The sequence below is a fragment of the Gasterosteus aculeatus genome, chromosome 21, assembly GCF_964276395.1.
Source record: "Gasterosteus aculeatus chromosome 21, fGasAcu3.hap1.1, whole genome shotgun sequence".
NCBI classification, from domain to species: domain Eukaryota; kingdom Metazoa; phylum Chordata; class Actinopteri; order Perciformes; family Gasterosteidae; genus Gasterosteus; species Gasterosteus aculeatus.
In genome coordinates, this window is record NC_135708.1 from 18,468,357 (window position 1) to 18,494,035 (window position 25,679).

Below are 25,679 nucleotides of genomic sequence, written 5' to 3' on the forward strand. Positions count from 1 at the left end.
GTGAATGAATAACAAGTGTGACTAGTTTGACATTTGAATGCTTCTCGATGTGACTGTTTGCACTCTGCTAACTATCACACACTCAGAGGTAAAGAGAGAAAACAGAGCGAGTGAGAGGAGGAGGAGAGGGAGGGATGATACAGATCAAGGCCCAAATAGAAACTGACCGAGGTGTCAGTCATGAGGATGTCTTAACTGTCTGGAACATTGGGGACGGTCAGAAATAGTTATCTCTATTGTATGGATTTAGGAGATTACGGCTCAAACCTGGTTTACATTCCTCCAATCAAACGTCAGATCAGGGTTTGTTGCAAAAGATCTGCAACAACAACAATGTGCATGTTGAGCTCGGTAACAGACTACCTGCCAGGGGGTTCTCGCTCTTTTGCCCTAAGCATGCTGGGAGGGATGTCAGCTCACATGTGATCCTCAATAGGAATGAAACGGATGAATGATCGGCTCTTTAGAGGCCGATAATAAAAGCCAGGCCAAGCTAAATACACTCTGCAACAAATTGTCCCGTCCCTGTGATTTCACACACTGCATTCATTATTATCCAAAGAGAAAAGGATCCCTTTATCCTACAGGTTCCACAGGCCAATCCTCCAATGTAAAAATAATATCCGCTGTATTTTTGTGTGTAGCTCAATTGGAAAGGTGTCATGCTGCTTGTTGTCCACTAGAGGGCGAAAGCCTCCTTCCCAAGTTTGGAATTCAATCAACGCCTGAACCACAGGGAGGCTGTTTGGAAGACCTTTTGTTAGGTTTCCTGCAGTCTTTGCTTTGAGGGGCATGTAATCAGCAATTTGTGTGTGTGTGTGTGTGTGTGTGTGTGTGTGTGTGTGTGTGTGTGTGTGTGTGTGTGTGTGTGTGTGTGTGTGTGTGTGTGTTGGATATGAAGCCTGGGTTCTCCTCTTCCAGTGTGATATTTGCTTTGAGCACGAGGCCCCTTTGAGTGGTTGAGGTTAATCTGCACGCATGAACTTGAATAAAGACAGCGATTAAGTCGTGAAACAATCAGGAACAATGGGCCGCCGGTCTGCCGGCATCGGGGATTATGTGGGCGAGTGAGTGTGAGCTCTCATTGTCAACACAAGGAATTGAGATGAACAGAATGTGCAGCTTCTCCTCCAGATAACGAGCTCCGGAGACGTCGGGTATTTTTCCGACACCTCGACACGGTTCCATCAAATCGGACCCCGAATCCAAAACAAATGAGTGGTTCAGGCTTCGTGAGCTCAGTATCCACAAAGAGCCCCCCCCCCCCCTCACAGACTGCTGAGCAGTTGCAGCAGTGCATGCGTTTGAAATGACTCGGTGCCTGTGTGATTATCTGGGAGAGGCTGCAAGTCACAGGCCAATGAGACGTGATGGCTTCGGGCAGATTTAGATTTCGATAAAGGCAATGGCGTGCAGAGGGTGTCTAAAGAAAACCTTTAAAACATTTGAAGATGCATCACAGTGTTCAGGTAAACAATGCAATTCTCCACTTGCGTTAATCATCAAAGCCAGTCTGAGTGGTTGTAACTTGTGATGCAGAACAATGGCTGCTCGGGAGAGGTGCCATTATTTGAATAAGGAAGGATTCCATTTTCCTTGTTTTCTGCCGGGTTGCCCTCATGCGTCGGCTGTAATAATCCATCATGGGCAGCAGATGTCGCTGCTTTCCTTTTAAAATAAAGATGATTGTCTTTCTTTTCTCATTTCCTCGGCCTTTTAAATGTGAGGGAAAAGGTCTTTCTACCACTAAGGACGTGGACCTTGGGCCCACAGCTGGAACCGTTATCACATCCGCTGTTTCTGTTCAATCGATTTTCACCAAATTCAATTTCCAAGATTGTTTTTTTTCACAGAAGAAGACTGCTTGTCATTCTAGAGCAGGTAAGACAGCAGTTTCAGAGGAGAGCAGTTTTGATTAAATTCCTGCTACCTGCATGCAGTCGGCTGGAATTGTTTTTTTCTCCGCCACACAATTCATCTCAGACCCAAAAAAAGGGGGTTGGTATTCAACCCACACAACAACAACGTAATATCGAGCAATGGATCGCACAAAATCAACATCCAGCCGCTTCCTTATCGCCGTCTCCTTAGCAACACAATCCCCTTTGCAAGTAAGATGAGGTGCACCTACTTTTCAAGTGTGACCGGAGGTGGTGGAGTCGGTGGGAGACAGTGTCTGTGCCGATATGCGCTGTCTGGGCCACGTATGGGGTTAGATGATAACGGGGCATCATCATGGCACAGTGGCCACGTCCTTCTTGTCCTATTACAGAAAGGATCTACCAACGCTTCCTAGAATAAACCAGGCAAAGCGCCTTCAAGGTCACGGGCGGCATTTTAGTTCACACTTTGGTTCCTTTTCAAAGGTTTAATTTAGGGGACGTGGGAAGACTCTCTGGTTCCCCCCATGATGGAGCGTAATAACCTTTTGTGATCCCTTAACTTCATAAAGCACCGCCGTGTGATCCAACATGATACATGATGGTGAACATGGTCAACCTGTCATCGTGTGCATTTTGCTATAGGTAGCATTTAGCTCAAAGCTAACTGTGCTCACTACAGCCTTTATCATGCCTGTAGGCTTTCTATATATATATATATAAAATAACAAATTATACTCGTCTACATTGTACATGAAGGAGTATTATGTATACATGTGTATATGTCTAAAGATCATTTAGATACTGCAACATTTAACTAAATATTATATATATATATATATATATATTATATTATATATATATATAATTAGTTTGACTGCATATCAGCCCAGAAAAGTTTGATTCGTGACTAAATGAGGAATTGAGGGTGGATGTTCCTTCCTCTTATGTTTATACTCTTTATACTCCACTGACGTGCGCGTGCGCGTGTGCGTGATCCACCCCCCCTCCGAGCAATGGTACGGTCCTCTCCCGAGCAGCGCCTCCGATCCCCCATCCGCGGAGGGGGCTCCTGTATTTGCGGTGTGAAGGTCTCGCAGCACGCAGGAGTCCCGCAGCCGCAGAACGAAGCCCCGGACGAGCGCAAAGCTGGAGCCGCACTACGCGATGACCATGTACAAGGGCAAGCGCCGCAACCACCGGTGTAAGTCTGCGCGTTACCCGGTATGCGACACGTGGGGGGGGGGGGGGGGGGGGGGGGGGTCGTTTATTTCCAGATGCGTCCGTTTCTCCATTTAAAAAAAAATGCAAGTTGCGTTCAGACGCAAACGAATAATTCTGCTAAATTGCAAAATCTCCCTGTAGTCGATCTTGAAATGGTCTCTAGCAGCCGGCTGATCGGTGCAGGTTTTTACTTTGGAAAGCAGCAGTCTGGTGTAAACATATTCATGCTGCTCCGGTTGAGCATCCGTCCTCATCGGGGTCACAAGTTCGCTATTAATATTAATTAATCCCAGAACTCTTCTTCATTTACGTCAGTCACCTCAAGCTTAAAGAATGTACATTCTGCTGCAAAGTGCTTTTCAGTTTGAAACATGTTTTACATGTTCGTTCATAGTTTAGTCTCCATGAATGTGGATTATGAAGTCTACACCCACGATGGAGCATTGATGGAGCATTGATGGTCCTGCATCAGTTGATAAAAGATCTATTTTGTCATCTGTTTGTGTCGCTGCCCGGTCTTCAGCTAATGGATTTTAAGACTTTTGGGATGTCACCTTGGTATTGAAGCAATTGTGAGAAAATTTAGATTTAAAAAGAAAAAATATATTTTCTGATGCTTGGACCAAATGATGCATCGATCAATCAACAATAATAATAAAAGAAATAATCAGGAAATAAGATGATAATGAAAATAATAGATTCAGATAGAGCCCTGTAACTGTTGATGGTCCCTATTGGATGGATGCACACACACACACACACACACACACACACACACACACACACACCCCCCATCAGGTCCACCAGGCTGCAGATTGTGATTTGGGCTTCGGTGGTCGAGGCCTTGTTTTTTTCTTCTCCCCATCGAATGAAAAGCAGAAAGCGGCGGCGCCGTGCAGGACGGCGTGGACGTACCGCTGGGAGGAAATGTGACTGTGCACCCAGAGGAGTCCCCGCTTTGAAGAGCTCTATGCAGTCTGCATGGAGTAAAACACAAAACTCAAAACGTGGACTTCTTAGTTGGAGGGTGATGATGCAGATGAGTTGTTTTGCATGTGCTTTGTTCTGTGAGCACGTCCATGATGTCGCCTAGTTTGACTCATTTAATTAAAAGAGAGACCTCGATGCCTCTTCTCTTCTCAGCTTGAGCGTTTGAATTGAAGTCCATAAATATTCCAGATTTGGCATCCATTGAAGTCCATAAATATTCCAGATTTGGCATCCGGGAGCCTTTGTGGATCGGACGCGGTTCCATCCGTCTGCAACCACAGAGATTTCGTGTGTGTGTGTGTGTGTGTGTGTGTGTGTGTGTGTGTGTGTGTGGTTTGCGTGTGTGTGGTTATCTTTTAAACGCGGGAAGAATGAACAATCTGATCTCACAGAGAGAACTTCCTTTCGACGTGGAAAGGCTGCACCTAGACGACAAATGAATGCACACTTTTGTGGCTGTATTTGTGCGCTGCTGATAGGGGACCGGGGGGACGGACGGAGGGGGCGAGGGGGCTGTTGTCTTCTGGAGATGTCCTCCGTGTATCTTGAGTCAAGGGCAGTGTTGCTGGTGTGAGTGTCTCTCCGCCTCGCAGACCAGACTTCTTGTCAGCTTAGCTCCATCCCCACATCAGCATCTGTGTGACCACGGGGAGGAATACAAATCAACACGCTCGGTGGGAGAGGGGGGGGGGGCTGCTGCTCATCTTTTTTTTAAAATCTTTGATCTAGCAATTACAAAATATAATCCGTTGCAGATGCATCAGTTTGCACCAAAGATTCCGTTGCCACTTAAAAAAAAAAAAAAAAGAAAAGAAAAGGGGCACCAGCTGTGCTTTCACTCTTTCTTTTATTCGTTGACCTGAAACCTGCCACCCCCCCCCCCCCCCCCCCCCCCCCCCCCCCGCTCCGTCCTGGAAAATGTGAAATGTGAATTTATTGTTTTTTTAGCTGTCAGAAAGGACTAACGAGACTCCCCGATCGATGGAGAAATAATGTGACAGCGTTGTCACAAGATGTCGCTCCCCAAGGTCCTCGCCTCTCGCCACCAGCAGCTCCAGCGCTCGGGTCGCTGCCAGGAGAGGCGCCGGCGAGTGTGACGGGAAGACGAGCATTCAGAGCCACACACACACACACACAAACACCACACACGCACACACAACACACACAGGCGCCGATGCGCAGTGACAACAACAGCACTCCATTATCCACATTCCCAATAAGCTTCGTGGAGGGGAACAGTGTTTGGCGGCGTGGGTGAAGTGCGTGTGGTAGCATTGGATCTGGTGCCCAGCGGGACAGATGGGATTTGATGGGGGGGGGGAGGGGGGGAGGGGGTTGGCGAGCCCACTGAAATAATTGGAGGCTTGTAACGTCTCACTCTGCCCGTGTGTCCCACGCTCCCCCGATGCAGGGATGCGTGACGTGACGCCCGAAAGGCGAGCGGGCATCACGCATTCGCACACTTTTGACGGAACACGAAGGTCTCAGGCTGCGATGTTCCGTCGTCTTTGGCGGCCTGATGATCAGCGGCTTCGCTCACCGACTGGTCGGCACGTCGATCCTTTGGAAGACGCTATGATTCATGTCGTATGTAAAAAAGGAATCTGCCACGATACAATCTGATTAAATCCAGGGGCCTCTAACGCAGATCGGGTCCATTTATCAACCCAGTAAGGCGGCGAGATGCTTCGATGTTATGATTTATTGTCTTTCAACAGAATCGGAATTATGATGAAATCCTGTATCGCGATACGTTGTATAAACAACCTTTCTTTATTTAATGGATCATTTAGGACGGAAAACATCTAATCACAGTTTTGGTAACTTTCCACGCATAATAAGTCATAATTTTGATATTATCGTGAATCAAACATTGTTAAGACTTCAGGAACTTGTGACACTTTGCTTGCGTGTGTGTGAATCATCGTCGAGCAGAAGAGCCACCGCGGGCGTCGTATTTGATTACGTCGCTCGACGTGGTGGGCCTGCGTACCCGCCGCGTCGCCTCTTATCGGTCCTTGGAAACACATCAGAGAAGCGGAGATAAAAGGCTCATCTGACGCTTTACGACGCACTCCCCCGGCCGAGTCGCGGCGACTCTTCATCTCAGAACACCTGCCGCTTCGGCGGGAAGTTGGTGTCAAGGGCGTTGAGGCTCACGTCCCCACCTGAGACGTAGGAGCTGGATTTGCGGCTCCGTTTCTGATTCATGTCATTGGGAATCGAATCTCGTCTGTGGGCCGACGGTCAGATAAAACAAACCATTGTGGAGGCTGCATCCTGTGATTGACAGTTGGTCCCGTTCTTTTATTCATGTAACATTTTAGTGAGGCATATTTTCTTTTTTGCTGATTTTATAGTCTTCAAATGTGCAGAGTGGAATCCAACTGTGCATTGTCTGCATCCACTGTTCCTCCGATGTTTTCTGCTAATAATAATAATAATTGATTGCCATAGAGACAGAGCTTTGTTTCGGAGAGTTTTCGAAGCTTCTGTCACCTTGAACGACTGGCGGAGAATCCTAATTGTGTGCTTGTGCTTCCCATACGTTACTAAGTCTAACTGATGATGCACAAAATCAACTGACAAAGTAATAAATATGATTATTCGCGTCATGTTAGAGCAGTGGTGGGTGATATTGGTTAGGGCTTTGTCGGTTATGTCTTTATTATAGAGTTAGGAACATATTGCTAGAAGTCGGCAGAATTCCAATTAAATGGGACGAACTGGAAGAATCGGATCTGTAGACTGAAAGTCTCGCATTCCAACGGAAACCTGCACATAATCTCGCCTGAGACGTTTGGCGCTTGTTTGGTCCTAAAGGTTCCCGTGGAGCGCTCCCTTTGAAATGCAAATGTGGCCTCCTGTTGTTTCCGCGGTGCCACCGAACCAGCTGCCTTTCTGCCAGTGTTGAGAGAATGAAAGAAAAATAAATGGAATTCACCATTTCCGTTTGGAGCGTCCGCAGTGGCTCGTGACCTTAACTGATGACCTTAACTGATGGAAAGTCAGAACCAGAACGAGGCCACTCGCTCCCAGATGCACTGCAGAGTAATGGATTGGAATGCACTCTGAGATATTAAAGAAACCTTTGAGTTAATGTGTCAGGATTTGTGCACGATTCGTCACCTTGTTCAATTATTACCTTGTTCAATTTCTTTTCAATACATCGTGGAGGACTCCCTCAGAGTTTCTGTGTCCGCGGGGAGTCGATTGGCAGCTCCCCGCGCGTCCCTCCTCTTCGTCTGTACCTCATCGAGGAGACGGTGTGCGTTTCGTATGTTCCGTCATTTCATTCTCGTCTCCTCGCGAGCGGCGGAAAAGTGACAACCGGAGCCGTCGGCCGGCGTCTGTTGGGGGTTGAAGAGGGGAAGGAAGCCGATGCTTCTGAAAGGGAGCTGGTTGCAGTCAATCACCTGCCGCCGACTTGTGCTCCTGGATGGCGACGGGGGGGATTTAGGGAGCAGGACTGCATGCGGAATTGAATACAGTTTCGTCCATTTTGAAATAGCTGCATGACGTTTGCGTTCCAAAAATAAAGAAAGCCTTTGACTAAAGGAACATTGGGCTTCCGGATAATGTAATGATTTTACATGTTGGTCTGAACTTCTGGAGACCCGGACAGCCAAAAGAGCTTCCAACTCAATTTCATAAAAAGCACCTCTTGTCATTCCCAAAATGTAGATTATTTTATCCAGGCATTCACTGATAATGTAGGAAATCAGCTAACTATATAAGAGCTGTAGAGGGAACATTTTCTAGGAAATCCTGAATCCTTACCTGCGTCTGCGAGGTAATAATGGACTCCCATGAATGGTTGTTTTTGTCAATTATAGCCTCTGTGCTGCACCACAGCAGGGGGGCAGACAGGTCATTTGCAGGAGCATAAATAAATAGAAAGCAGCTGGGTTTTGGTCTCTGCGTTTTCTGTAACCGGTGAGAAAATCTGACATTAAATCAAGCGTTTGGGATGCAAATGAGTGCTCCTGCTGCGTTCCCAGCCGCGTGGTCCTCGTAATTTGCTGCTGGGAGTTTGCAGCTAATCTCCTCTCTAGATGTAAATGGTGCCGCGTCTGTATTTACTAACGAGTGACGCACTTGGAATGTTTTAGCTTGATCACGAAGCGATTACTCTGTGAGGATGCGGCTTGCAGTGTGTGTACCATCGCTGTTGGCATACTTAACAGAGAAGCCCGTGCAAACAAGCTAAAAGCCGAGCGACGGAACTCTCTTTGTTCCACCGGCACACAGATGTGGCTGACGGGAACTCCATCCTTCAGTCCGTCTCTCCTCCTCTGCGACCTTGCGGCGACCCCTGCTACCCGTGCTTGTTAGCCGGCAGCCCAAAGGCTTTAAAGGAAGCTACTTTCCCCTCTTCTGTTTGTGACGGAGAGACCAAAAGGCTGCTGACACTCCCCCTCTCCTTATGTTTTTGGTTTCCTGTTGATTTCCCCCCCCTACCCGCCGCCATATGTGGCCATACGGTTTGATTTATTCAAAGCCTGGTGTTCATCCACAGCTAATGAAGACGGGGAGAAACGAGACTTGCGAAGCTTTCGCTGTCACGGCCCACAGGTGATGCTCGGCAGCCAAATGTCTCATAATGAGCTTCCTCTGCGCGCCAGGGAGGAGGAAGGGACTTGAGAGGTGGAGTCGGACGCGAGGGAGGGGAGAGGAATGAAGACGGAGGAAAAGCGGCGCTGAGTGATGGGGTTGAGGCCGAGGGCAGAACGGGAAGCGCGAGCGAGACTAGTCTGAGGCAGACAGAGATGTAGGAGCCCAATAAAAGACACGGGCAGGTTGCCCGGAGGAGCCACGGATCCTTGTTTTCTCAACAGAAGCACACCGGTCCGTCCTCTGTGATTACTTACGCTCCGTCTCTCCACTGCAATTTACCACCACGACCTTTTCTTCCACCGGTTCCCGGTAACAGTGGTACCTCTTTAAATATTCATTCTAGGCTGTGTTTGTTTCAGTATGTGACAGACACCTCCTCTCTCTCTCTCTCTCTCTCTCCCCGTCTGGCGATGGATAGAAAAGTCAAGATAGGAATCGAGCTCAAACACATCTATAAATAATTTCACGGCTGCACCATTCAAATCGCATCATGTGGCTCACGCAGCGACACGGTCGAGCCCTTTTTGTTTCACTTGCTCGCCGGACGGCATCGCGAGGGACCTTTTCAAAAAGCCTGCGTTCAGCACCGCGGACAGCTCCGCCTCGCCGACCCTCGTCCCCTTCCACGTCCACACTTTCCTTTCAGCTTCTCTGAGGTTAAGACTTGGACGGATTGAAGCAAAGCTGCAGGTCGCCATTATAATGTGCAACAACAGTATTTCTGCCCTCAAAAATAGCGCTGAAACGATGGAGCCGCCGTTTGGATGGGTACATTTATTCTTTTGTCAAGAGGTGCAAGACAAACAGAACCAGCGAGCGTCCGCGTCGGCAGCTGTTGTCTCTGAGCAAACACTGCAGCGCTTTCCCACTTGCGGCGCGTTTCCGCCTCAATTTTCCCAAAGGCGACACACTCGAATGATTTTATACAATGTTGTAAAAGAACAGTTCATATTTCAGAAGTGTTTGACTTTCTGCTTCAAAGCAGACTGAAACGATTGCTCAAATATCAAAACCGTTCAGAATTACAATGAAAAACTATGGCTGGTGGGTACATTATGTCTGCTGGGATATGAGAGTAGATTTTGGATGTTTAAATATTACAAAAGGATTTAACGGCTGCTGGAAAAGGATGTTACTGAACTTTTAATTGTTGCCTTTACCCATAAGTCATTAAATCCACATTACTGATGATTACTTCTGCAAAACTCTCATCGCGTTGATGCTTTGCAAGAACACTAATAGGTGTCCTGACAACACTGCTGCAATATGGAGGTCAAATTAAAACAATGCTAAAAACCTGGTATTGATTTGCTGCATCGGCCTGAACTCTTGAACCAGACTCATTCGCACAGACTCATTCCGAGTGTGCGGAAGTTCTGCTGTGCGGCGTCGCGGCGAGGATCCGGCTCTTATGAACCGTAAAGCAACTCGTTCTGTGGACAGGCAGGACGATCAGGCATCAGGGGGGAGGTTGGGGGGGTAGATTTCTTGGAGGTTTTGGAGGCCAATTATATTGAGCTGTATGTCCGTGGGCTAATTAAAGGGTCAGTCTGCCACTCCAAGCAAACCTTCAGGTTAATTAGCAAAGTCCCAATTATCTCCTAAATCAGCATCACAGTCACTCCCATCATGCAACACACACACACACACTCATTCAGTCATGCAGCTCTGCGTAAAGTGAGTGTTGGCATGTCTTAAGTAGGCGGCATACAAACTGAACTGGGTTTAATCCTATTCATCAGGAGAGCAGCCACAGGGAGGAGGAGGCAGGAGTTTTGCCTGAAGCTTATTCTCACCCCATTGCAGCTCTACTCCCAGGGACCCCGTTGGTATTTGGAGGGAGGGGGGGGAGGCAAAGGGCAAGCACACGCATACATTATTTAAGCACGTGTGCATTGATGAAAGGGACAAAATCAAAAGTGCTTTGCTTAAATTGTATCTACTGGCCCGCAAAAATAAGTCTGTCTACTTCTCACTCACGCGTTATTCTCCTGCACCAACATGGAAACATTCTTATCTCAGCTTGCATGCATTTTTTTATTTTCTTGGCCTTTTTGAGTGTTTTTCTTTCTTTTTTTTTTATTATTATTTTGGAGCGGGTTCTTGTTTTGACACGTTGGCTCCGCTCCTGGAAGCCACTCAGGCTGTTCACAAAACCCCGGGACCTCGCGACAGCCTTGGCAATGCGCACATAGCCATTTGATAAATGCGGCATCACTGACTGGTCTGGTCGTAAAACGCCACATCTGATTATTTTCATTTTTATACACAAGAGCGGCTGGCTATCAGAGCTGGTTCTGCTCTTTTTGTACTTTTTGGTCGTATACATTCTTATTTTTTGCTGTTTTTATGTGTTCAAGGGTCCCCTCCTGCCTCACAACAGGGTTTTGATTTTGCTTCTTTCCAGTGCGCGATGGCCTCCAGCTGTAGATGGTGTCCGTTGTTGCACCTTGACGTTGGCGTACTGCAGCTTTTAAAAGTCCCCTTTTTATTGCAGAGATGAAATAGATCTTTCACTTGTTGAAGTAGTACTTTTGTGCTTCCTTTGTGCTCCGTCAGGCCTTTGAGCTGTAATTCAGTACTATTGAAATCACGGGGAAAAGAAGCTGTTTCAACGACATCCATCTTCTAAAGGAGACTTCACTGCAGTGAAGAAAGGATGTCTGTTGATCATTGAATGGAATCCCACCAATAATGCCCATAAACCGCGTCACAATAAATCTGACTTGTTTGTGTTTTTCGCAGATATAAACATGGCTGGCGAGCCGAAGCCGTACAGGCCCAAAGCCGGCCACAAGCGGCCGCTCTCAGCTGTTTACAGGTAACGTTTGCCCCCCCCCCCCCCCCCCCCCCCCCAACATGCCCCTTCACACGCAAAGCTGCAGAAAATAATAACAACACGTGTACCATTTTGAAGCCGAGGCGCTCTTCTTTTGAATCCTGACTTTCTAATAGAGTTTGTAATGCTCTCTGCATTTCTCCGCCATGACTGAACTCATGCTTGTAAAGCTCAAAGGAGATGCTGTTGTGTAAGCTTCATTCACACGCGCGCGCACACACACACGCACACACACACCTCCAAGTCACAAAGCTGCGGTTGTTTACAGCTGTCCAATGTGACATTTCCTTCACTGGGACAGTTTTGTGTGATAGTTTGTCAATTAGCAAAGTGGATATTCCCACTAATTAACTTCCTTCTGAGTTGCATTGCATGTCTAATTGTATTACTTCATGCTTTGTGTTAGGATTAACCCTAATTTGCATTCTATTGCCGCGGCTGCAAACAGCCAGGATGTGATGTGGTAATTGTGAAGCAGAAACAAAAACCCAAGGCTAGACCTCGCTAAGTTATAATAGAAATGCATTAACATTCATTAGAATTAGAAAATAGCAGCATTTTAAAGCAGCTCCTTTATCTCTTCTTTTGTCTTTATTTCTTCTCGTTGCCTAAATTATCAATTAGTTCTCACACGTAACATGCAGCCTACTTAACGTGGCTTTTCCTCTCCGAGGTCAAAGAAACAATGTGACTTCCATTCTGACTTATCTGTTTACTGAAATGGCGTTGCTTTTTTATTTTTATTTAATGCAACCCATTTCTGTCTTTATATGTGTGTCCCTGTGTCCCGTTTTTTGTCTCTCTCATAGCGGCTATGAATTTGACTACGAGTACTACAGGGATGATTTCTACAGCCGGTACGTATCCTTCGCGTCGTGTTACTCAAACTTCTCTGTCGCAGATTTAACTCAAAGTAGGGTTTTATCAGCAATACGTTGTCCATTTCAGATCAAGAGGGAAGCAGACTTTGCATTGCTAGCCAGCAACTAACCTTCGCTGGCAGATTTAATAAGCTATAGGGAGCTAATTAAGCAAACGTTAGCGCTCGATGGCCGATCGCTGCTCTTGACCTGACACGCGTGGTTGTGGTTAGCTGAACTACGATTGGCCGCTGGCCGCGTGGGGGGGGGGGGGGGGGGGGGGGGGGTTAATTTAACAGGTCCCCCCCCTTAGACGCGTGACCCTTGTGAGCTGAAGTTCACGAAGCTGCTTCAAAAGCAGTCAACTTCAAAATGGCCGAACAGACGAGGCATGCAGATCGAGTGGAGGAACACTCGTCTTCTCTGTCATTTATCCGCCAGTGATCTGACTGCTTATCTGTGGAGACATTTTCCAAATGTCAGACTTGTTGAGAGCCGCGACGGACGACTACTGTCGCTGAGCGCCGTCGACGCCTTCATTTGACATTCGGCAGCCTCTTTTTTTCACATCCTCTCCACTTCGAAGAGAGACGGGCCATGGGATTGGTTTGACTTGCATGTCCCACCGAAGAGATTCCAACAGTAACATCTTTATTTTGTTATAGAGTATCTATATACGAAAGCAGCGTATCCCTAAAAACAGATGAAATAAACCGTTAAGCAGGAGAAGGACACTTTCAGAAGGCTCGAGGGCCTCTTAATGAAAGAAGTAAAAGTGTAAGAAGTGACGGGTAATAATATGTATCTCCTCTTTTTTCTGGAGGCTTTTTGACTATCACGGCAGAGTGGCCCCCCCACCGAGGGCCGTGATCCCCGTCAAACGCTCCAGGGTGCTCGCTCCGTCCTCCCGCCGCGGCAAGACCTCCTTCCCCATCAAGACGACCTCCTCCTCCTCCTCTTCATCCTCCAGACCTCCCACCTCCTCCCCCGGGCTCAAACGTACGTACACACACACACACACACACACGTCTCTTACTCATCTCGTGTTTACACTTTAGCGCTCACATTTGTTTTTGAAAGAGCACATCAAATGCATTCTGTCCTTCAACGGAGGAAAGAAAAAAAGTAATGCGGATCCCAAACGCACGTCTCCGAGAGAGAAGACGTCGCCATGATCCTGCTGTGCTACTCGCGCCGCCCCACTATAAAAAATAACATCTTTCATTCACTCCGGCAGCTCGCGACAAACCCGCGTCCAGCAGAACGGGAAACCGCAAACACAAAATTAACCCCCCCCTCCCCCCACACCCACCCAGGTTCCGCCCGCATCGCCTTTGGTTACGCTGGTCGGCGCATCAAAGCCGCCCTGAACGTAATTAACGTGGGATCTGGCGGCGCCGCGGCCCGCTGGGTTCGCCTCGCCGTTCCGCTGGTGGTGATTGGCTGCAGCGTTTGTTCCAGCGAGGCCCGCTGCTATCAGCGCGGGCAGCCGGGCGAGCTCTGCGAGGGGGACCCAGTTGCAGCTGGTATTAAAAGGGGGGGGTGGGAGGGAGGGAGGGAGGGGGTGGGCATCTCTTTTTGGAAGGAGTCAATGAATTCTCTCCTCTGTCTAAGCAGCGCTTAGTTTGGCTAACTCGCCCCCCGCCGGTGCAGCGAAAGATTACAGTGTGTATTGACTTTGGCCTCGATGGAGTTGGGGGGGCTGGTACCGCTCGGGCTGCACAAGTAATAATTCACTTTAACAAAAACAACCGCCGTCCCGAGGATGGATAGACTTGTGTGTTAATGGCGATGTTGATTGTTGGCTTGTGATTGGCCCGATTTGTCTTATTTGTGTTTGTTAAGGAGAAACGTTTTTGTTCTACTGATAAATTGGGAATGAGCCACAAAATGTATTCAGTTCTGTATTTCTCAAGACCCTCATGCTGGATGCAGTTTGTATATTATTCATTTCCAATTGTCCTCCTGTCTGTTGCATAAATTAAGAATAAGTGAAATAGTCTTTAGCATCTTTACTGTGACGTATTCCTCGGGCAAAGGGACGATTTGGGCCACGTCAGCTCAAAAGGGGGCAGTTCTAAAAGTATTTTGCATTTATTGCTAAACGGGTTTTACGGCTTGAAGTCTCTTAAATCGGCCTCACAGGATCCTCCTTGTTCTTTCCAACCGGATGGACTGTTTAAACAAGGTCTTATATCGGCTTCACCAGCGCCAACATAACGCTGCGTCCGGTGGAAGAACAGAACCACACCATCCCCAAGATGAAAATGTAACAGTAACGTGATCTTCTAAAAGTAGATCCAATACTCTTAAATCGTATCTAATAAGGCTTGTTGAATAGCGATGACACTTCCCGCCTGTTCCTTTAACACAATCTAGATAAAGATGGCGTTGGATTAGGACGCGTACGTTGTCTCCCTGCAGCTCGTGCGACTGATGCCGCAAAAGGAGAAAATGCCTGCAGGTGGCGATGAATTAAGAACTGTTCCACACTTCTTTATCTTCAAAGTGAGCCGCCCCGAGCGTCCTCGGGCCTCGGCAGGAACAAGCAAGCGGGGGGGGGGGGGGGGGGGGGCGTGCGCCGATCCGTGCGCGTTGTCCTGCGCGACACCGCGAAGGCAAAAGAGACTCTCCAGACGGCATCGAGCGCGTGCTCCTCTTTCTGCGTTCTGCGACAGTGGGCTTTTTGCAAAGGAACCAGGGTCCTCCTCGTGGTGCATGTGACGCATATCACTCTGTTGTTCCCTCAGCATGAGTTCTTGTGAAAGATTAAATGGGAGCTAATCAATAATTTCCCTTTTTTCCATCTGTAATTGATTGACGCGTTGGTTGGGCTCACGCACGCACACACAAGGACGTGCGGTGATGCGGTGCGGCCCTCAACACTCAATCGGAGGAGCCGACTCAAAGGCGATGCGGCGCTCTGATTCCGTGCGCGTCTCCTGCCTCCCGATTCTCCGCCGCTCGCCCCCCTCGACAGGACCTGACGGGTGTCAAAGAAGATTTTAGGTTTTCTCCCTCAACCCTTGTTGTTGTTTTTCTTCCTCAGAAGACGACACGTTCCAGCCGCCAGATCACCTCTCCTCTCTAACGGTCCTCTTCTTTAATGTGCTCGGGTCGAGCCGCCGAGCGGCACGGCATCGCCTCGGCAGCCCGATTGAATTAATGGCGACGTCCCGCGGACGCGTTTTCATCTTCTACATTCCATATTTGCACGTGACACTTGAGGGTTAAAACTCAAACTCCAGCATGAGTTACAGTTCCGCCTCATTAACCCAAAGCCGGGATGTGCACCGTGGCGTGCACACAGGGCGAGAGGGATTATTCAAAGGGTCCCTTGTTTCTCCTGACGTACCGTCACTGCTGCAGTGAGGGTTTGAAAGTAAAAAATACAATCAAAACACATTGATATGGTTAGTTTTTTAATTCATTTTAGTGCCGATCAGCATCACTATTAAATTTAGTCTGAAAAGGAAAAAAAATTAAGCATGTAAATGTGCAAAGCAACCTTTTTCTATCAGCTGCTTCTCCTAAGTGTTTAAATCCATTTGATTTACTGTTCCTTACTGTGATTTCATGATGATTTTCATCATGAGTTTGGTCATTTTATGTCCCATAATGGGATTGTAATGCTAGTCGAGTTGATTAGCATTTCAGTCAATTTCCATTACTCAAGAAAAAAAGTATAATCTTAATATAATTATCTATAATCTTGTGTAGCTCAGTTGACCTGAACCTGAGATTTTGCCACCAATTGATTAAACTCACATGAGGACGTTTACCGATTCAACCGCCTCTCAATTATCCTTCCTGGGAATCTTCCAGAGATCTACTGTGCGTAGCGATAAAAAATGAATGTGAATAATAAACCCAGATATGCACCGGCAGTCAGGCTTAAAATCAATGCAAGAGGTTAATTGACCTTTGACTGCTTCCAAATATAAGCCCCCTAACAGCAAACACTGGAAAACTACTACAAAGCGAAGTAACAACGTAAGGTAGATGTGTTCTGAATAGAGGCGGCGCTTGTGAATTTAACCATGAAGCCTTTAACCCGACATTTACGACACGCAGCAATAAAGCAGACGCTCTCCTGAGGTGTAAAACCTAATCGCCTGATGGCAGAAATTGGCTTCATTGAATCTCTGCACTGAATTGCAAATTGAAAGCAGCAGGTCCTCATCTTCAGCCGGGTGGCTTTGCGGTTGGCCTGATTGAGATGAGGACAGGGGGAATGCGAGTAGTATGATGTTTAAGAACTAAGAGCGCTAACGGATGGCGGCATGCGCCCCCCCGTAATGAAGCTGCGTGCGCGACGCAGCAGCACGGATGAAATTGTCTCGGAAGTGAATCCGTTTTTCTGTGTTTCGTGTCCCTCAGCGGTGAAGACGAACCAGCTGCAGACCATCAAGCGGGAGCTCACGCAGATCAAGCTGAAGATCGACTCTTTGCTGGGCCGCCTGGAGAAGATCGAGAAGCAGCAGAGGGCCGAGTCCGGTGAGTTAGGAGACCCGAGCTCACTGTGAAGGTCATTTAGAGCTCATCTCTCAGCAGGTCGCTGCGTGTCATTTGTCCAAAGAGGGAAATAAAAGTGCAGTAAAAGAAATCCAAGGTTTTGTGGTTGGAAGGAGAATGCTGTTTTCTGCACGGTTAGAGGCGTGCGTGTTTGAAATACCGACTCATCTTTTTAGCAATTATAGTCAAGGTAACTTTCAAAAAATCAATTCCCGTTATGTATAAATTGCGTTTCGTCTCTTTTTTTGTCTGAACGTCACTTGGGGCCAAAGCCAAGACCGGTGAAAACTTTAATTGGGTTGGTCAGAGTTTTGAATTTGCCGCTTAACTTATAGCAGCAAATCCTGTTTTGGATTATATTCACTCCAGTCGGTGGAAGGACTGAAATGTGCTGGTGCGTTCACACGGAGAGACACCTGTGCACCAATGTTTACGTTTCAAAAAGAATTCAAGAATCAGTTTAGTCAAACATTCATCGGCCGCTCAGCGCAAATAAACTTGTTGATGCAAAATGAAAATGCCTTTGTGTGTGAACGCTGTTCAGCACATCGCAGCGTGTATTGTTCTCCCGCGTCTCTTTGCTCCTGCGGCTCGTGACCAAGAAATAAATCCGTTCTTATCTCTCAAAATGCATCTTGAGAGGAATGGAGGCCCGTCGGAGCCATTCTGACCCAGAATGCACCGTTCGTCATTTGCGGGGGAATCTTTTGGGCAGCCGCGACGCACGCGAGCAGATGCGGCTGCGCCCCGCGTCTCATTTAATTCACGTTACTCTAAAAATGTCTTGTTCGGCCCCAAACCCCCCCCCCGTCCCTCCTCGGGACTCGTCCACGTCTCCCTCCCGCTTGCAGTCTCGCGTGGGCGGGCCGGGCTACAAACCGCCTGCGTGCAGCTTGTGTGGGGGGGTCAAAAAGAACAATTGTCTGTGCCCTTCTCTCTCGCTCAGAAGCTCAGAGGAAGTACGAGGACAACTGCGACTCCCTGCACGAGGAGTCCGTGTCAGAGACGGCGGAAAACTCCGGGGAGGAGGCGGGCGACGGCGCCCTGGACGTGGAGGCGGGGGAGATGACCGACGGCGGCGAGGACGACTACGACGAGGAGGGAAACCACCATCTGGTGAGAGAAACGGGCTTCACGGGGAGGGAGGGGGAGCAGTGCACTCTGGGAGATCTCGAGTGGGCGGACAACCCTCCCCGCCGAAAGTTCATTTCTGGAGAATTATTCATGGCCGCAGATCTGAGTGAACGGTGAGAGCGGCCAGACTGACAGCTTCTCCCCGTCGGCCGCGGCTCAAACTGAGGCGCCGAGGCTCTTTACGCACACACACACACACACACACACACACACACACACACACACAGAGGGCTAGAAGACGAGCGTTTAAGACCTGACCGGCTGTGAATCTGAGCTCGACGTGACGGACCAAGAACAGCGCAGAAAGGTTTCTGAGAAAGTGCAGGAACGGCAGCAGGAGCTGATCCGTGCAGATCGTTCAGTCGTCACGCAGTAGAAAAAGTGATAGAATATCATTTCATTTAAAAAAGAGCCGTCCATAAGTAGTACGATGGAACCAGTCTTTTACCGACAATGTGATCTGTCATTTGTTTGAGAGCTCATTCGCGCTGCCTGCTTTGGTATGAAATGGTTCACACTGTCCCTCATTAGTGGGATTGAAGGCTTTTGGGGAGTCACTTTAAAAAAAAAAAATACATTTTACAATTTATTTCAACCCGGTAATCATCAGAATTCATCCAACCAAAAGATCTAATTGCTCTCAGAAGTAAACTCTGTGGTCGCTCTGTTTGATTTCACCCTGCACAGCTTTTCAAGACCAAGGTCAGAGGAACCGTCCTCGGTCTCATGTGGGTTCAGGTTACTTTTGACCCTAATTTCTCTATTATACTGTACATATTCATTAGCTGTTGAGCAGGTGAAACCTTGGTGCCCCCTGAAGGTCACTCTGATCACGGATCCATAAAACGTAGCACAAAGACTGTTGGGAAAGTTTCATTAAAACCTCAACCTCTCTCTCTCGTCCCTTTTCAGATAGAGAACCACGTATCGGATATTGACAACTGAGATCAGGTGAGGATTCATCCATTCCAGCGCTCTCTCTGTTTGAGACCTTTCAGCCGCTCCTCGATAAACGTCCTCCTCCCTAAACGCTCCTTACTCATCTCCTAAATCACAAGCCCCGTGACCTTTAGAAGGCCGGCTCCGCTGAGCGGCGTCATAATGCCAAACTCAAACTCAAGGACAAGTGATGGTGATCCGATGGGCCAGAACGTCACATAAACAACGTCCCTCTAATTGAATGGTGTGGAAAGGGGCCGCGGAGGGCCGGCTGCCCGCTTCCTCCCAGCGAGCGAGCTGACGGTGCAGCAGATGCGTGATTACATTCTCACGCCCGTTTCATGCTTCCTGCTCTTTTAAAACCAACCTAGAAACTTTTTCATGGGCGTTTGCTTCACCGCCAGAGCTCTGCTTTTGTTCGGAACCACGAGCTGAAACTGTTTTTGTCCCAAAAGGTCAAACTAGAAGATGATGTAGACGGTTGACAGCACGCATTAATGAACTGTGCACAGGAAAGTACCCTGATAATGCTACATAAACCCTAGCTTAAGTTGTTCACTTTGGCTGCTGCATTTCAGCTCCTTGTTCATTTTGTAGTAGGATTTTTGAGCTCCATTTACTCCATAAATCTGTCTCTTTTTAGAAAAACGCCCACAGCTTCCTTCTTTTCTTTCTTCTGCTCAGCCGGACGTTCTATCCACCTCTTAAGAAACCACCTTAAACTTCACTTTTCCATCACCTATCCTCCATTTTTCATCCGTTGCACATTGAACAACCTGACAGAAGGCACCGTGAGAAGAACCTCCATGAGTCACGGCCAGAAGGATCAGAGCCGCCGCTTCTCGGGCGAGCGGAAGATATTTTCTGCACTTCCTGATTTCTGAAAAAACGGACAAGCTTTAAAACTCTTGACTAACCGGTTTTACTGCGGTATAAATAGCCACCAAATGTTTGAGGACGAGCCGCTCCTGTAATGTGTTTTCAACCAGTTTTCTCCTTCATCTCTTCAGGACGAGGCAGCGGACACCCCGGGTCAGTGCTGTTAGAAATCATCATCACCTTCCAGAGACAGAACGGGATCTCTGGAGGATCAGGACTCTCATTCTGGACTGTAAATTGTGTTCAAGGGATGCTGAATCACATCTAGACGCCTAACTGCGCAGCTCAAATCGAACCTGAACGCGCTCTCTAAAGAAAATGTATTCAAGACTCATTTCAACGCGCCGGCCCGCTGGATGTTCTGTGCGAGCTGTATTCCATCGCCAAGAGGCTGTAATGTGCTAATCCTGTCTGTGAAAAAATAAAACGGAAGGGAACAAAAAAAAGGCTTTTATTCTGATGTCATGAATTGAATTACGTAGGCAGAAGGGAACACGACATTGATGATGAACCGTCGCTGCTTTGAATCAAATCTGTTTTTGTTTTTTTCCCCCCTTGAATTTCATGTTGCTCCAAAACCAAAAGAGACAGTCGGAAACAATCTGCGAGCACCTGAATGATTTTCCCAAAACGAATGAGACGTCGTCGTCCGGTTCGGGGGTTTGAGTCACGCACGAGCCAAACTTCATCCGCTTGTCACGCAGCGCCGCCGCCGGTCAGGAGCCGACGCCCCTTCGCCCATCTCCCACACTGAGTTCATGTGGAATAAGCCAACGTGACACGGAGGCTCGTGCAGCATTAAAACAACCTGATGAAGATTACTTGCGTACGTGATCGGTCGAACCTTTTAAATGCGGCTCCTGCAGAAGGATCTCAGCGATCATCTGCAGAAGGCCTCAATTGCCGTTATATTTCAATCACGCGTTTCCGGGTTGTTTTTCCTTAAATTAGTTGTTTCAACCAAAATGCACCAAAAAGTCTACTTGGAACGCGAGGTCGGGACACAATTGACTCCAGTCATAGAAAACATTTCAGCATTGGGATTATTTCAAACCACGATGGATGTGGACTGTTTTTTCTTTACCGTGGCCTTTTCTTTGTATGTTATTGGTCAATGTTTTCAACACGATAAAAAATAATTCACCCTCATTGGCCCAAAACCTGGGAAAATAAAACGAATCGTATACAAAACATTGTTTTATGATTTGGTTGAAACGACCTTTGGAACAGAGAATTAATTATCATTATAATTATTTCATGAACGCATCAAACCTGGCAGGTCTGCCTGAAAAAAAAAATGTAAACTCTCATTCAAAATAAGTGTCTAGTGAATGATGATAATGTGTAATATTTAGCACTATTTTTGGATACAAAAACAATGTTTATGGGAAATGGCTCTGCTTCATGTGTATCTTCTTTGCTGGTAGTCTGTTATTTACTAAGCTGTATGGTGATGTGTCAAATATTTTGCAAAAATACCCCCCCCAAAAAACTCATTGCTTTCAACTGTTGTAATTTATCTGGGTCACTTAAAAATATTTCAACTTGTTTAGTTTGCCTTGTACATAATCCTGCTCATGTTTATTTCACACTCTAATCGGCTGAAAGAGACATTTCAAATAAAGCTGAAAATATATACTGACAGTTTGTTGGCGTCGTTGCGGTTTAAACCAGAATTGTGGTGTAACTGACAACTGCTGTATAGAAATGTACATTTTTTTTGTAAAGATATTTTTATCAGAAGGCATGTTTACTGTAACTTTGTATTTTCAGTTCATGTATAAAAAAAAGAAACGGTATATATCAAAACTGTTGTAAGGCTCAGACTCACCGCCATTGTAGATAAATATTTGTGTTCTTATCAGTCAAATGAAATGTTTCTCATATGTTGAACTGTTCGATGATCGACACTTTATTTTACAAATAAATATGAACTGAAGGACAAAGACCCTTTTTGGCTTCATTGTAAAGTGGAAACAGACATAATTGCTCACAGATTGTAAAGGTTTGGTGCCTCTTAGAGATCCCTCCTCTCCTCTCACTGCTGTGCATCTTCTGTCAACACAGAGCGGCTTAATTACAACTCGTGTCGTTCGGCGCGCAACAACGCGCTTTAGATGACAAGTCGCACGGCGCGCTGTCGAATTAACGTCAGTCAGATGCGGAACCCTGAAGGCAGCTTGTCGTCTCCTGGGTTTTTATTTCATTCAATGGAACCTTTCCTTCAAGATTTATTTTTTCTGTAGTTATTGTAAAGGAATGTATTCAAATAATGGTGTAAATGAAGATATATGAAACCACATGAGTCTCTTACTTTGATGCACAGACCTCGTGAGTGTTTAACCAAAGACCTGATATATTGATCCATGTGCAGAAATGATGGGGGAGGCTTGGGTTGCTGCCTTTAAGAGAAAGTCCATCACTTCCCATCTCAGAAGTGCTGAAGAATCAAGGCCAAACCTCAGGACACTCATGCGGGACTCATCCTCCAGTCCAGCAGCCGTCTCCTCACTCGTTGCACTTCCAGATTAAGGAGTTGTCCGGTTCGGAAACACACACACACACACACACACACACAGCGGCATCCGGAGGCCGATTGTGACCCTGGCTCGACTTGTCCCCGAGAGGAGAGCGTGCACCGCTGAGCAGAAGTCAGCCGGGTGCGTTTGTTTGGTGTCTCCTGGACATCACTTCTTCACCATTCCGCAACGCCTTCATTTAATAAAAGGTATTTGCCTGATTTTAGCAAACAAAAACACAATCAAATCACAAAATCAACAGCTCAACATTAAGGAGACGGGAAGCCAAAAGTGAAAAAAGGTGAATCCTTTCATACATGAGGGTAAAGAACCGGTCTGACCTCTGCAGGGTTCCGTGTGTGTTATTATAGCGACTACAGCATTAATGACCTTGAAAGGTTTCAGTACGTCACTTCCACTCTGTTAGTGAGTCTGTAAAGGGAGCTGGGCGGTGACACACGGCTGCTCTGAAGCCACAGTAAAAGGTAACGCAGTCAGGTTAATGAGGGCCAACTACAATGCCACACACAATTAGCCCCCGGCGGCTAGTCCGCAGCGCCCGTGGGTGGCGTGATTGCACACAGCTGTTCCCGTTTGACCCAAATACCAGAACACGCTTCACCCGTTCGCCGGATGCGCTGGAATTTATTCATATATGCAAAAATGACTGAAGCCGCTCAAGTGAAGATGTTCAGCCGTGATAGCGAGCCCGAGGATGGAAAGCTGATTAAAACGGTCCTCGCTTCTGCTGGCAAGGTGGTCATCTCAGGAAGCGTGTAAATGGAGAACGTTTTTTAATTTAAAACAAATATAGACTCAGTCTGGCCCCGACCACCATGTGTTTGTATCAGCTGACAGATTCAATTCCTTCAATTTTGCTTCTTTCCCTCCATCTGGGAAATGAATTAGTCGGTTAGCGCTTGCATATAGATTGGCTTCTTCATCTTCATCATATGGATTACTGGGATGGAAAAAAAAACATCATTTGGAGCTAAACTAGCAGCAGAGGCAGCGTTTAGTAAATAATTCTACAGCTCCATTTGTATTTCTGATGGTGGCATCCGCAGTTAAAGTTGAAATGAATGTTGTACAGTATTAAACCCTGATACTGTATTCCATTGCACGAGCTGGAGAGCAGCTTTATTGGAAATATTCAAATCCCTAGCTCGCTATACAAATCTTAATTAACATTTATATTACATCAGCTATGGTGGGCAAGATGAGCGTATTTTCCTAGTCTGATTTAATAAATATTTAAATGAATCTACATGCGGTGCCCGTGTGTCAAGCTGCAAAGTAAGAATGAAGAGTCCTCATCTCTGCAGAGGCCTAAATGAAATCAACAGAATTTGAAGTATGAGGTGTTGCAAAGTCATCAAGTTTGGTCAAAGGCCGGGAGGCTAATGTTAGCATTTAGCTCGTCGTGGTGGATCATATTATAGGGAAGTATGCAGTTGTGTCATTCATTTTCATGTGTTGATTCGTATCTGCTTGGACCCTAAACAGAGACGTGCAGTATTCCAATGCTGCAGAGCAGCTTCCCGAAAGTGATCAATTCGTATCTTTGAATGCCAATTGGATGACAACACATTGATTGAAGAGAACAATCACTCCTCCCGTCCCCGAGCTGCAGAATTCATCCGTTTTTTTAGATGACATCCATCACGGGGTAATTGAAGATTGAAAACGTGTCCCGGTGATGCATAGGAAGGTGGAGCGGCGAGCCGGGTGACTGTAAAGGTTAATCCGGTTAAATCTAACACAGAGACAGACGGCCTGACCGCATGCGGGGTTCGGAGTTAACATTCCCTGCAGAAATGAAATGTCACGAGGTTGAAAAGATGGACGTTTGGAGGAGTGTGAATCGGGAGGAAAGTAGAACATGAAACCACCTGTAGAATCTCTACTCCAATCAGTTTATAAAACATCCAGTGGATTGTTTACTGCTAAGGCTAAGTAGCTAAACAAGCCTGCATCTCCTCAGACGCCCCCCTCCTGATAAATCTCCATGGAGACTGACTCCTAATGGAAAAACAGTTATTATGCATCTCGGTGGGGAAGTGGTAATGTGGCGCAGAGAGCTGTCACATTGTAATCATGAGCGGTGAATGAGTAGAAAAGGAAGCCTTCGGGCTTCGCTCCGGAGAGGCCGCCGTCCATTCATGCACGGCCGCAAATCATGGTCACTTTGGTCCCTACCGTCACGATCATCCCTCACGTCGTGTCGAAAGGTTAACCCTGTGCTGTGCGGGTTCCTCATTGAACAAAACCATTTCATTGGTTTCTGAACATTTCCAAAGGGAAAGACTTTATTCCTCCGTTGGCTTATCGACATCCACCTGTGCAGCGTGCAGGTTTGCCTGCTTCACAATAACATCTTTTTTCCGCGTCGGTTGATTCTGATACGACTCTTTCCTCGAACGTTACTTCCGTTGGCTCCCCGTCTTCCTCATCAGAGGGTGATTTTTTCTTTTTTACGCTCATAGAATGACCCCGCAGACATTTCTGTAGAACAAAAACAATCAACCGGTGAACGGAAGAACCATGTGGGATGAAGCTCAGAGGAGCAGAGACATCCTCTCCAGAAGCCTTCGTGGTCTTTCTTTGCTCCATTAAACTCTTAACAGTCGGCTTTCAATGCCTAAGTCATCCTGAAGCTCCTCAAAGGACGCTGGTTGGTCCGAGCTCAAAGGCATCAGCCTGATATGATGGGTTTCCGTGTGATGTGGGAGCACACAATTGTTGCACGAAGAAGTAACCTTTTTGCACAATGTTGCCTTGGAGAGGATTATATATTCTATTTTTCAAACCTATCAAATGTGGTTTGCACTCGTGTACACATTCTTTATTGTAAAAGGTATCTCTCTTGCCTTCGACACCAAAACTGCAGATCACAGAAAAGCAATCTCACAGTCGTCTGCTGCGCCATGAACAGCTGGTGAATGATTCCCTTCTTTATTGTACCAGTCAGGAGAGTTCATCACACTTTTCCTGACTTCTGCTGGCAAAAATACATTTTCCTTGCTCCATTCCAGCCTCATTCCAAGCCCAAATTGGCTATTGATCTTCCGTTTCTTCCGTCTATTATGGGAGAGTCTTGCATGCAAAAAAAAAAAAAACAGTCACCGCCGTGACGGCTGCCCGTATCTCAACGGCGATTGATTCTGCTGTGGTCGGCCGGGCCGAGCCGAGGTTGGTGGCGCAGGGGGATGAGGGTGATGGTCTGAGGCCGCTGTCGGCCTTGCAGTCGATGCCCACGATTCTTCGGCGCTCCCAGCAGCCT

At 47.1% G+C, this 25,679-nt stretch overlaps 1 protein-coding gene across 12 annotated transcripts in view; it reads left to right on the forward strand.

Annotated features, from left to right (window-relative positions):
• ralylb (RALY RNA binding protein like b) overlaps window positions 1–21,825 on the forward strand; it is a 59,076-nt gene extending 37,251 nt beyond the window's left edge. For 4 of the 12 annotated variants that reach the window (XM_078096119.1, XM_078096114.1, XM_078096121.1 and 1 more), the window contains exons 3-9: window positions 11,457–11,532; window positions 12,360–12,407; window positions 13,234–13,409; window positions 16,791–16,907; window positions 17,872–18,041; window positions 18,972–19,010; window positions 20,009–21,825. In XM_078096119.1, coding sequence (XP_077952245.1) covers window positions 11,457–11,532; window positions 12,360–12,407; window positions 13,234–13,409; window positions 16,791–16,907; window positions 17,872–18,041; window positions 18,972–19,004 — 620 coding nt within the window. In that variant the 3' untranslated portion in view covers window positions 19,005–19,010; window positions 20,009–21,825. Of the gene's footprint in view, window positions 1–2,903; window positions 3,085–11,456; window positions 11,533–12,359; window positions 12,408–13,233; window positions 13,410–16,790; window positions 16,908–17,871; window positions 18,042–18,746; window positions 18,788–18,971; window positions 19,011–20,008 lie in introns of those variants that run through there. The other 8 variants (XM_078096112.1, XM_078096117.1, XM_078096118.1 and 5 more) reach the window with 6 other exon arrangements.
• The last annotated feature ends 3,854 nt before the right edge of the window (window positions 21,826–25,679 follow it).